The sequence below is a fragment of the Sesamum indicum genome, linkage group LG5, assembly GCF_026168435.1.
Source record: "Sesamum indicum cultivar Baizhima isolate 11 linkage group LG5, ASM2616843v1, whole genome shotgun sequence".
NCBI lineage: Eukaryota > Viridiplantae > Streptophyta > Magnoliopsida > Lamiales > Pedaliaceae > Sesamum > Sesamum indicum.
In genome coordinates, this window is record NC_142661.1 from 17,365,844 (window position 1) to 17,379,112 (window position 13,269).

General features: G+C 38.9%; 2 protein-coding genes and 1 long non-coding RNA gene across 3 annotated transcripts in view; all 3 read right to left on the reverse strand.

The window, feature by feature from the left end:
* Nucleotides 1-113: 113 nt before the first annotated feature.
* Nucleotides 114-3,706, reverse strand: LOC110011256 (cytochrome P450 CYP73A100-like). The gene is given in 9 exon segments (XM_020693634.2): nucleotides 114-443; nucleotides 446-631; nucleotides 634-1,144; nucleotides 1,211-1,581; nucleotides 1,664-1,731; nucleotides 1,855-2,045; nucleotides 2,127-2,187; nucleotides 2,272-2,456; nucleotides 2,608-3,706. Coding segments are annotated over 5 exon segments (1,167 nt in total). The 5' UTR covers nucleotides 1,730-1,731; nucleotides 1,855-2,045; nucleotides 2,127-2,187; nucleotides 2,272-2,456; nucleotides 2,608-3,706; the 3' UTR covers nucleotides 114-410.
* A 2,173-nt stretch (nucleotides 3,707-5,879) lies between these two features.
* Nucleotides 5,880-13,269, reverse strand: part of LOC105161995 (uncharacterized) — an 88,264-nt gene continuing 80,874 nt past the window's right edge. The window contains exons 8-11 of the mRNA XM_088880683.1: nucleotides 6,676-6,731; nucleotides 6,419-6,473; nucleotides 6,273-6,328; nucleotides 5,880-6,070 (exon numbers count right to left, since the gene is read on the reverse strand). Of these exons, the coding sequence (XP_088736809.1) occupies nucleotides 5,975-6,070; nucleotides 6,273-6,328; nucleotides 6,419-6,473; nucleotides 6,676-6,731 (263 nt within the window). The 3' untranslated portion in view covers nucleotides 5,880-5,974. The remainder of the gene's footprint in view (nucleotides 6,071-6,272; nucleotides 6,329-6,418; nucleotides 6,474-6,675; nucleotides 6,732-13,269) is intronic.
* On the reverse strand, nucleotides 10,664-11,919 carry LOC148788178 (uncharacterized). Its single transcript, XR_016065533.1, has 3 exons — nucleotides 11,722-11,919; nucleotides 11,445-11,519; nucleotides 10,664-11,374 (listed from the first exon to the last, which is right to left on the reverse strand). It is a non-coding gene; the product is annotated as an uncharacterized LOC148788178 (long non-coding RNA).

The window sequence follows — 13,269 nt, forward strand, 5'->3', positions numbered from 1 at the left end:
AGTTGAATCTAATCATCGCACGGTGTGTACTGCTCAATAACACATTGAAGGGGGTTCAAGCTTTAAGTTGCTGAATTCATGCATCAACTGTACTACAACAAAAGCAAAAGAAGTTAACAGCCAGAGGATAATCAATCAAAGTTGAATAAAATCTGTAGTAATTTCAAGTGGAATATACAGTTCAATACTGGAACAGGTTACTTTGCTCACCGATGCATGCAGAATAAGATTGACCATTATGATACAATCCCAGATTGACAAGATAAAACGGTAAGTATGAAGACTACAAATTTGGTTCATACATTATATTTGGCAACCCCAGATACTGAAAAGATATCCAGAGAAAATAGATCGAGTCCTTGGACTTCATTGGGATATTGTGCCACTGTACATTACGACAAGGACGGTCTTTATGCTTTGATGGGCTTGAACACAACGGTAGAGAATGTTTTGCAATGTGCAAACTGAACTGCCCTCCCTTTTGACTCACATCAACCTTGTCCACTTCTGGAGGAGCCTGGATTTCGAAATTTGAGACCATCTTCACAATCACCAGGCCGAGAATTGGTAATGCAAGAATGATTCCGGGGCAGCTCCTCCGCCCCATGCCAAACTGCAAGAACCGGAAGTCGACTTTTCCGCCAGCGCCTCTGCGCTGCTCTCCTCCTCCATGAACCGCTCTGGTCGGAATTCGTTGGGGTTCTTCCACCATGCTGGATTGTTCGCTAGCCACCAGGCGTTCACCACGACCTTTGATTCTTTAGGTATAGTATATCCTCCTAACTTAGCTTCTTCAAGATTCATATGTGGAACCAACAAAGGAATTGGAGTGTGAAGCCTCAGTGTCTCTTTCACTGTGGCCTGTAGGTATGGGAGTTGATGCAGGTTGGATTCTGTCACTCTCTGCCCATTAAGCACAGTTGAGATTTCGTCCCGGATCTTGCACTGGATGGCTGGATGATTGGCTAGCTCAGCAATAGCCCATTCCATAGACCATAGAGTAGTTTCTATTGCTGCTACATTGATGTTCTCCACTATATACCGGACATTCTCTTCACTGATTTCACCTTCAATTTGAGCATCTATGATATGATCAATTGCACAGCTTAACTTGCGTTTCTGTCCATTTTCAGCCATTACTTTCCTGTATAAAATGTTGATGTCAGAAGCAGATAACTAGGTCAAAGTACATACTTATTTCAAATGTTACCTTCTCTTCTCAACATAATAACTGTTAAAAAATGCAACTCTTTTGCTCTGCAAATCCCTGCACTTTTTCAGGTACCCTTTCAACAAAGGCCTCAGCAACAGTATGAAGTCTCCATAGTTGTAGTCAAAGCTCTGCGCCAACCGGCTCTGTTCGTTGAATTTGGTGGCCTCAATGAACAACGGATCGTTCTGCGACTCAAATTTTGCATCAAACATCATGCGGTACATGATGTTGTACAGCATCAACTGCAGGCGCCTTCGGATCAATTGTCTTTCCTTTTTGCTATCACTTTTTCTCGAGGAGAGAAACGACAAATTTCCGTCATAAATCATATCATCAGCAGCGGCTTTAGCATTAGAGCTTCTAGTGTCCTTGTCCCGAAGAAAGTAAAGGAGATTTTGACAACAAAGAAAAAGAGTGAAATAGATGGAAGAGATTGAGACGTCACAATACTTGTACGTTGGCCCTTGCCGGGACTGCAAAGCACGCCATCATGCATGTCATTAACCAGCAACACATCCCTGGAAGTAAAAAAACAATTTAGCCTTCTAAAAGATGGAAGTAAATGGTATTGGGGTAAGCAATTTACAACAGACTTCTCAAATGCACGTGTAGTAAATCACAAATTAAAAGAACTAACTTACTAAAGGTACTGATATCGATGTGTATCTATGGGGTCTCCACATACCCAGTGCTGCATTCCAAATTTGATAAGTAGAGTCAATTGTCTTTCCTTTTTGCTGTCACTTTTTCTCGAGGAGAGAAATGACAAATTTCCGTCATAAATAATATCATCGGCAGCGGCTTTAGCATTAGAGCTTCTAGTGTCCTTGTCCTGGAGAAAGTAAAGGAGATTTTGACAACAAGAAAAAGAGTGAAATAGATGGAAGAGATTGAGGCGTCACAATACTTGTACCTTGGCCTTTGCTGGGACTGCAAAGCACGCCATCATGCATGCTCACAGGTTGTTGACAAAACTGACAAGATACACATGAGTCAAGAACTCCATCAAACTTTTCAAATGTTCAAAGCACGATCACAAAACAAAAGAAGCAACTTACTGAATGTGATTAGATCAGCGAAGGATGTGTATCTCCCAACCAAGAAAAGGAAAAGGGGATCAGCAACGAAAACGTCTGATCAAAGCGTGGCCATTAGAGCTCTCCCAACCAAGGAACGACCAGTTTGAGCCATACCCCGTGCACACAGCTCCACGCCCTCACCTTGTGCCCAACAGTGTGCACAACTGTTTTGAAAACCTCTACTCATTACAAGGTGGAATCTATGCATGACCTATTCTACCACCTCAAGCAGGAAACAACAAAAAGGAAGAGGACAAAACGAAGATCACAGAAAAATGTGCAAGAAACAAACGTAGTACCGCATATGTAACTTACGCAAACAATCGCAGCTGCTCAGCATTGAGATCGGCACCCTAACCTGTATTACCATTTAAAAGAAGCAGCACAGCATAGCGGAACAACAAGAAGTACACATACCAAATTGAGAAATAGTAGAAGGTATGCATTATAAGGTCCATACATAGCCATCTCTATAAACCACAAAGAAAGATGGTATATCTGATCAAGGACAAATAGCTCGATCTACTCATTCGAAGACTTGTAATATAAATTGGGCTTCTCGGAGTGATGGTGTTCCAACGGAGAAAATGCATTATATTTGCGGTATCCTTGAAGACGTCTTGGACAAGTAAAAATCCATGGAAAAGGTTTTTGGGCATCTAAATCCATGCTAAATTTTTGGCTCAATATAAGATACTAATTGGATTTTGCTTCGACTGAGATGAAATGTACAATGGAATTTTCAGCCAAAATCCAATTAACAACAAAATTTGAATATATTGAGCCAAAAAATAACTTAACTAGAAACAAAAAATAATTAACCTATATCTTACACTATCTTAAATTCTTATTTGTCCAAAATCTTCAAGGTGAGCTCAATACCACAACCACATTACTTTCCTCCATGGAACACATCATCATCAAGAAAAAAGCCTATCTATATAAAGAAGGGCTCCAAACGGTAGCTTGAGCTATCAATCGCCATGGAAAAGGGGGGAATGCTTAAAGAAACAAATTACAGAAAAGACAAGTTTAGATGAGGATTAGTTTTGCTATAAAAAATTTACATGGAAGAGTATTTAGAATAGAAAGTCCTCGAAAAGAAGAGCTAAGACAAGAAAGATAACATAACCGGAATTGCTAAAGAGACAATGTTTTGACTCATTCAACCATACAAAAGAAGATTCAAGAAAGGAGATTAATTTTTCTTGTTAGGAAAACGAAAGCTAAAAACATGTAGGTCATTGGGAGAAAAAGAGAGTGGGGAGCTTAAAGTATCCATTTAACTGACCATTGGTTCAGGACTTGCAGCTGATAAAGTATCCAACAGTGAATTCTGGGGTTCCATTTCTTCATGCCATAGAGGGAGGGTGTCCCCGGGATAGAACTTTCTAGTAATGCCATCTTTGTTGATCTGCAAACGAGGATTCACAACAATCAGGTTTATGCAAGACTAGGTACAGAATTTTCCTTAACTGCTGCACCAATACCATTTGATGGTTTGAGCCAATTAATTACTTCTCATGATATTGGCTACTATATGAATTAACTGTATGTTACAACCTTGACATAGAGTTGGTGAAAATCTTGGTAACAAAATACTGAAGGTAACGATATGATATTCATAAGCATGCTATGATTAGTTCCCAATTTAAGACGGGGTTGGATCACTAATACAAGAAGTAGTTCATAATGAGAAGCAACTCACAGTCACTGTCCGAACAACACCACCATTGGCACCATCCCGAGCAATGGCAAGAGAGACTGCCTTCACAACTAATTGCTGGAGAAACATCAAAGTAAACACAAAATTAAGCAATGTCTTATGTTCATATAGCTTGATCATAATGCAGAAAACCAACAGTGGAGGGTGTTCGCTCCTGTTCCGATAATAATGCAGGACCCAACTTTTGACAATGTATTTCACATCCCTTCCCACGAAGGAAGAAGAAAAGAGAAACAGGCGGGTCTACAAAACTGCTCTATCACCCAGTATAATGTGCATATGTATATCATCGTGTTAGGAAACTCTGATGAAAGCTGAATTGTGTAACTTAATTGACATTGATACGTAATATACAAACCTCAGCTTCTTCTCGCGTCATCCCTTCCTTCCATTCTTGATCAAAGAAACCATACAGATAGGACGAGCCAGATCCTGAAATATAAAAGACTTGTCAAATGTACTTGCTTCTACGAATGGGTTAGAAATATTTCACCATGTTAACCATAAAACAGTGGCAGCAAGTCCAAGGCTTTACCCAAGGATAATTCAGCTCAATAAGGTTTGTTGAACTAAGACAAGAAAGATAACATAACCGGAATTGCTAAAGAGACAATGTTTTGACTCATTCAACCATACAAAAGATGTTTCAAGAAAGGAGATTAATTTTTCTTGTTAGGAAAACGAAAGCTAAAAACATGTAGGTCATTGGGAGAAAAAGAGAGTGGGGAGCTTAAAGTATCCATTTAACTGACCATTGGTTCAGGACTTGCAGCTGATAAAGTATCCAACAGTGAATTCTGGGGTTCCATTTCTTCATGCCATAGAGGGAGGGTGTCCACGGGATAGAATTTTCTAGTAACACCGTCTTTGTTGATCTACAAACGAGGATTCACAACAATCAGGTTTATGCAAGACTAGGTACAGAATTTTCCTTAACTGCTGCACCAATACCATTTGTGATGGTTTGAGCCAATTAATTACTTCTCATGATATTGGCTAGTATATGAATTAACTGTATGTTACAACCTTGACATAGAGTTGGTGAAAATCTTGGTAACAAAATACTGAAGGTAAGGATATGATATTCATAAGCATGCTATGATTAGTTCCCAATTTAAGACGGGGTTGGATCACTAATACAAGAAGTAGTTCATAATGAGAAGCAACTCACAGTCACTGTCCGAACAACACCACCACTGGCACCATCCCGAGCAATGGCAAGAGAGACTGCCTTCACAACTAATTGCAGGAGAAACATCAAATTAAACACAAAATTAAGCAATGTCTTATATTCATATAGCGTGATCATAATGCAGAAAACCAACAGTGGAGGGTGTTCGCTCCTTTTCCGAAAATAATGCAGTCACTGTAAGGTCGCATGAGAACAGTAAGGCAACTAACAATGAAGGATCATGCTACTTCATAGAGTGAATATTAAGCAGACTTACGTGTGTTGGTGGAGAAAGTAACGTACATAATCTGAAACAAATTGTGAATCTGCTACCTGATCAAAGAATAATGCAAAAGGCGTCAATTAGGAGCAAGAAAGAAGTTCATAATGAGAAGCAACTCACAGTCAATGTCCGAACAACACCACCACTGGCACCATCCCGAGCAATGGCAAGAGAGACTGCCTTCACAACTAATTGCTGGAGAAACATCAAAGTAAACACAAAATTAAGCAATGTCTTATATTCATATAGCGTGATCATAATGCAGAAAACCAACAGTGGAGGGTGTTCGCTCCTGTTCCGATAATAATGCAGTCACTGTAAGGTCGCATGAGAACAGTAAGGCAACTAACAATGAAGGATCATGCTACTTCATAGAGTGAATATTAAGCAGACTTACGTGTGTTGGTGGAGAAAGTAACGTACATAATCTGAAACAAATTGTGAATCTGCTACCTGATCAAAGAATATTGCAAAAGGCGTCAATTAGGAGCAAGAAAGAAGTTCATAATGAGAAGCAACTCACAGTAACTGTCCGGACAATACCACCACTGGCACCATCCCGAGCAATGGCAAGAGAGACTGCCTTCACAACTAATTGCTGGAGAAACATCAAAGTAAACACAAAATTAAGCAATGTCTTATATTCATATAGCGTGATCATAATGCAGAAAACCAACAGTGGAGGGTGTTCGCTACTATTCCGATAATAATGCAGTCACTGTAAGGTCGCATGAGAACAGTAAGGCAACTAACAATGAAGGATCATGCTACTTCATAGAGTGAATATTAAGCAGACTTACGTGTGTTGGTGGAGATAGTAACGTACATAATCTCAAACAAATTGTGAATCTGCTACCTGATCAAAGAATATTGCAAAAGGCGTCAATTAGGAGCAAGAAAGAAGTTCATAATGAGAAGCAACTCACAGTAACAGTCCGAACAATACCACCACTGGCACCATCCTGAGCAATGGCAAGAGAGACTGCCTTCACAACTAATTGCTGGAGAAACATCAAAGTAAACACAAAATTAAGCAATGTCTTATATTCATATAGCGTGATCATAATGCAGAAAACCAACAGTGGAGGGTGTTCGCTACTGTTCCGATAATAATGCAGTCACTGTAAGGTCGCATGAGAACAGTAAGGCAACTAACAATGAAGGATCATGCTACTTCATAGAGTGAATATTAAGCAGACTTACGTGTGTTGGTGGAGATAGTAACGTACATAATCTGAAACAAATTGTGAATCTGCTACCTGATCAAAGAATATTGCAAAAGGCGTCAAATAGGATCAAGAAAGTAACGTTTTGCAGTGGGGGGGAAATAGGAAGAGGACAAAAAGAAGATCACAGAAAAATGGGCAAGAAACAAACGTATTACCGCATATGTAACTTACGCAAACAATCGCAGCCGCTCAGCATTGAGATCGGCACCCTAACCTGTATTACCATTTAAAAGAAGCAGCACAGCATAGCAGAACAACAAGAAGTACACATACCAAATTGAGAAATAGTAGAAGGTATGCATTATAAGGTCCATACCTAGCCATCACTATAAACCACAAAGAAAGATGGTATATCTGATCAAGGACAAATAGCTCGATCTACTCATTCGAAAACTTGTAATATAAATTGGGCTTCTCGGAGTGATGGTGTTCCAACGGAGAAAATGCATTATATTTGCGGTATCCTTGAAGACGTCTTGGACAAGTAAAAATCCATGGAAAAGGTTTTTGGGCATCTAAATCCATGCTAAATTTTTGGCTCAATATAAGATACTAATTGGATTTTTCTTCGACTGAGCTGAAATGTACAATGGAATTTTCAGCCAAAATCCAATTAACAACAAAATCTGAATATATTGAGCCAAAAAATAACTTAACTAGAAACAAAAAATAATTAACGTATATGTTACACTATCTTAAATTCTTATTTGTCCAAAATCTTCAAGGTGAGCTCAATACCACAACCACATTACTTTCCTCCATGGAACATCATCATCAAGAAAAAAGCCTATCTATATAAAGAAGGGCTCCAAACGGTAGCTTGAGCTATCAATCGCCATGGAAAAGGGGGGAATGCTTAAAGAAACAATTTACAGAAAAGACAAGTTTAGATGAGGATTAGTTTTCCTATAAAAAATTTACATGGAAAAGTATTTAGAATAGAAAGTCCTCGAAAAGAAGAGCTAAGACAAGAAAGATAACATAACCGGAATTGCTAAAGAGACAATGTTTTGACTCATTCAACCATACAATAGAAGATTCAAGAAAGGAGATTAATTTTTCTTGTTAGGAAAACGAAAGCTAAAAACATGTAGGTCATTGGGAGAAAAAGAGAGTGGGGAGCTTAAAGTATCCATTTAACTGACCATTGGTTCAGGACTTGCAGCTGATAAAGTATCCAACAGTGAATTCTGGGGTTCCATTTCTTCATGCCATAGAGGGAGGGTGTCCCCGGGATAGAACTTTCTAGTAACGCCATCTTTGTTGATCTGCAAACGAGGATTCACAACAATCAGGTTTATGCAAGACTAGGTACAGAATTTGCCTTAACTGCTGCACCAATACCATTTGATGGTTTGAGCCAATTAATTACTTCTCATGATATTGGCTAGTATATGAATTAACTGTATGTTACAACCTTGACATAGAGTCGGTGAAAATCTTGGTAACAAAATACTGAAAGTAAGGATATGATATTCATAAGCATGCTATGATTAGTTCCCAATTTAAGACGGGGTTGGATCACTAATACAAGAAGTAGTTCTAATGAGAAGCAACTCACATTCACTGTCCGAACAACACCACCATTGGCACCATCCCGAGCAATGGCAAGAGAGACTGCCTTCACAACTAATTGCTGGAGAAACATCAAAGTAAACACAAAATTAAGCAATGTCTTATATTCATATAGCTTGATCATAATGCAGAAAACCAACATTGGAGGGTGTTCGCTCCTGTTCCGATAATAATGCAGGACCCAACTTTTGAAAATGTATTTCACATCCCTTCCCACGAAGGAAGAAGAAAAGAGAAACAGGCGGGTCTACAAAACTGCTCTATCACCCAGTATAATGTGCTTATGTATATCATTGTGTTAGGAAATTCTGATGAAAGCTGAATTGTGTAACTTCATTGACATTGATACGTAATATACAAACCTCAGCTTCTTCTCGCGTCATCCCTTCCTTCCATGCTTGATCAAAGAAACCATACAGATAGGACGAGCCAGATCCTGAAATATAAATGACTTGTCAAATGTACTTGCTTCTACGAATGGGTTAGAAATATTTCACCAAGTTAACCATAAAACAGTGGCAGCAAGTCCAAGGCTTTACCTAAGGATAATTCAGCTCAATAAGGTTTCTTGAGCTAAGACAAGAAAGATAACATAACCGGAATTGCTAAAGAGACAATGTTTTGACTCATTCAACCATACAAAAGAAGATTCAAGAAAGGAGATTAATTTTTCTTGTTAGGAAAACGAAAGCTAAAAACATGTAGGTCATTAGGAGAAAAAGAGAGTGGGGAGCTTAAAGTATCCATTTAACTGACCATTGGTTCAGGACTTGCAGCTGATAAAGTATCCAACAGTGAATTCTGGGGTTCCATTTCTTCATGCCATAGAGGGAGGGTGTCCACGGGATAAAATTTTCTAGTAACGCCATCTTTGTTGATCTGCAAACGAGGATTCACAACAATCAGGTTTATGCAAGACTAGGTACAGAATTTTCCTTAACCGCTGCACCAATACCATTTGATGGTTTGAGTCAATTAATTACTTCTCATGATATTGGCTAGTATATGAATTAACTGTATGTTACAACCTTGACATAGAGTTGGTGAAAATCTTGGTAACAAAATACTGAAGGTTAGGATATGATATTCATAAGGATGCTATGATTAGTTCCCAATTTAAGACGGGGTTGGATCACTAATACAAGAAGTAGTTCATAATGAGAAGCAACTCACAGTCACTGTCCGAACAACACCACCACTGGCACCATCCCGAGCAATGGCAAGAGAGACTGCCTTCACAACTAATTGCTGGAGAAACATCAAAGTAAACACAAAATTAAGCAATGTCTTATATTCATATAGCTTGATCATAATGCAGAAAACCAACAGTGGAGGGTGTTCGCTCCTGTTCCGATAATAATGCAGGACCCAACTTTTGACAATGTATTTCACATCCCTTCCCACGAAGGAAGAAGAAAAGAGAAACAGGCGGGTCTACAAAACTGCTCTATCACCCAGTAAAATGTGCTTATGTATATCATCGTGTTAGGAAACTCTGATGAAAGATGAATTGTGTAACTTCATTGACATTGATACGTAATATACAAACCTCAGCTTCTTCTCGCGTCATCCCTTCCTTCCATGCTTGATCAAAGAAACCATACAGATAGGACGAGCCAGATCCTGAAATATAAAAGACTTGTCAAATGTACTTGCTTCTACGAATGGGTTAGAAATATTTCACCAAGTCAACCATAAAACAGTGGCAGCAAGTCCAAGGCTTTACCCAAGGATAATTCAGCTCAATAAGGTTTCTTGAGCTAAGACAAGAAAGATAACATAACCGGAATTGCTAAAGAGACAATGTTTTGACTCATTCAACCATACAAAAGATGTTTCAAGAAAGGAGATTAATTTTTCTTGTTAGGAAAACGAAAGCTAAAAACATGTAGGTCATTGGGAGAAAAAGAGAGTGGGGAGCTTAAAGTATCCATTTAACTGACCATTGGTTCAGGACTTGCAGCTGATGAAGTATCGAACAGTGAATTCTCGGGTTCCATTTCTTCACGCCATAGAGGGAGGGTGTCCACGGGATAGAACTTTCTAGTAACGCCATCTTTGTTGATCTGCAAACGAGGATTCACAACAATCAAGTTTATGCAAGACTAGGTACAGAATTTTCCTTAACTGCTGCACCAATACCATTTGATGGTTTGAGCGAATTAATTACTTCTCATGATATTGGCTAGTATATGAATTAACTGTATGTTACAACCTTGACATAGAGTTGGTGAAAAAATCTTGGTAACAAAATACTGAAGGTAAGGATATGATATTCATAAGCATGCTATGATTAGTTCCCAATTTAAGACGGGGTTGGATCACTAATACAAGAAGTAGTTCATAATGAGAAGCAACTCACAGTCACTGTCCGAACAACACCACCACTGGCACCATCCCGAGCAATGGCAAGAGAGACTGCCTTCACAACTAATTGCTGGAGAAACATCAAAGTAAACACAAAATTAAGCAATGTCTTATATTAATATAGCGTGTTCATAATGCAGAAAACCAACAGTGGAGGGTGTTCGCTCCTGTTCCGATAATAATGCAGTCACTGTAAGGTCGCATGAGAACAGTAAGGCAACTAACAATGAAGGATCATGCTACTTCATAGAGTGAATATTAAGCAGACTTACGTGTGTTGGTGGAGAAAGTAACGTACATAATCTGAAACAAATTGTGAATCTGCTACCTGATCAAAGAATATTGCAAAAGGCGTCAAATAGGAGCAAGAAACTAGTTCATAATGAGAAGCAACTCACAGTCACTGTCCGAACAACACCACCACTGGCACCATCCCGAGCAATGGCAAGAGAGACTGCCTTCACAACTAATTGCTGGAGAAACATCAAAGTAAACACAAAATTAAGCAATGTCTTATATTCATATAGCGTGATCATAATGCAGAAAACCAACAGTGGAGGGTGTTCGCTCCTGTTCCGATAATAATGCAGTCACTGTAAGGTCGCATGAGAACAGTAAAGCAACTAACAATGAAGGATCATGCTACTTCATAGAGTGAATATTAAGCAGACTTACGTGTGTTGGTGGAGAAACTAACGTACATAATCTGAAACAAATTGTGAATCTGCTACCTGATCAAAGAATAATGCAGAAGGCGTCAATTAGGAGCAAGAAAGAAGTTCATAATGAGAAGCAACTCACAGTCAATGTCCGAACAACACCACCACTGGCACCATCCCGAGCAATGGCAAGAGAGACTGCCTTCACAACTAATTGCTGGAGAAACATCAAAGTAAACACAAAATTAAGCAATGTCTTATATTCATATAGCGTGATCATAATGCAGAAAACCAACAGTGGAGGGTGTTCGCTCCTGTTCCGATAATAATGCAGTCACTGTAAGGTCGCATGAGAACAGTAAGGCAACTAACAATGAAGGATCATGCTACTTCATAGAGTGAATATTAAGCAGACTTACGTGTGTTGGTGGAGAAAGTAACGTACATAATCTGTAACAAATTGTGAATCTGCTACCTGATCAAAGAATATTGCAAAAGGCGTCATTTAGGAGCAAGAAAGAAGTTCATAATGAGAAGCAACTCACAGTCACTGTCCGAACAACACCACCACTGGCACCATCCCGAGCAATGGCAAGAGAGACTGCCTTCACAACTAATTGCTGGAGAAACATCAAAGTAAACACAAAATTAAGCAATGTCTTATATTCATATAGCGTGATCATAATGCAGAAAACCAACAGTGGAGGGTGTTCGCTCCTGTTCCGATAATAATGCAGTCACTGTAAGGTCGCATGAGAACAGTAAGGCAACTAACAATGAAGGATCATGCTACTTCATAGAGTGAATATTAAGCAGACTTACGTGTGTTGGTGGAGAAAGTAACGTACATAATCTGAAACAAATTGTGAATCTGCTACCTGATCAAAGAATAATGCAGAAGGCGTCAATTAGGAGCAAGAAAGAAGTTCATAATGAGAAGCAACTCACAGTCAATGTCCGAACAACACCACCACTGGCAGCATCCCGAGCAATGGCAAGAGAGACTGCCTTCACAACTAATTGCTGGAGAAACATCAAAGTAAACACAAAATTAAGCAATGTCTTATATTCATATAGCGTGATCATAATGCAGAAAACCAACAGTGGAGGGTGTTCGCTCCTGTTCCGATAATAATGCAGTCACTGTAAGGTCGCATGAGAACAGTAAGGCAACTAACAATGAAGGATCATGCTACTTCATAGAGTGAATATTAAGCAGACTTACGTGTGTTGGTGGAGAAAGTAACGTACATAATCTGAAACAAATTGTGAATCTGCTACCTGATCAAAGAATATTGCAAAAGGCGTCAATTAGGAGCAAGAAAGTAACGTTTTGCAGTGGGGGGGAAAAAGGAAGAGGACAAAAAGAAGATCACAGAAAAATGGGCACGAAACAAACGTATTACCGCATATGTAACTTACGCAAACAATCGCAGCCGCTCAGCATTGAGATCGGCACCCTAACCTGTATTACCGTTTAAAAGAAGCAGCACAGCATAGCAGAACAACAAGAAGTACACATACCAAATTGAGAAATAGTAGAAGGTATGCATTATAAGGTCCATACCTAGCCATCACTATAAACCACAAAGAAAGATGGTATATCTGATCAAGGACAAATAGCTCGATCTACTCATTCGAAAACTTGTAATATAAATTGGGCTTCTCGGAGTGATGGTGTTCCAATGGAGAAAATGCATTATATTTGCGGTATCCTTGAAGACGTCTTGGACAAGTAAAAACCCATGGAAAAGGTTTTTGGGCATCTAAATCCAAGCTAAATTTTTGGCTCAATATAAGATACTAATTGGATTTTTCTTCGACTGAGCTGAAATGTACAATGGAATTTTCAGCCAAAATCCAATTAACAACAAAATCTGAATATATTGAGCCAAAAAATAACTTAACTAGAAACAAAAAATAATTAACCTATATCTTACACTATCTTAAATTCTTATTTGTCCAAA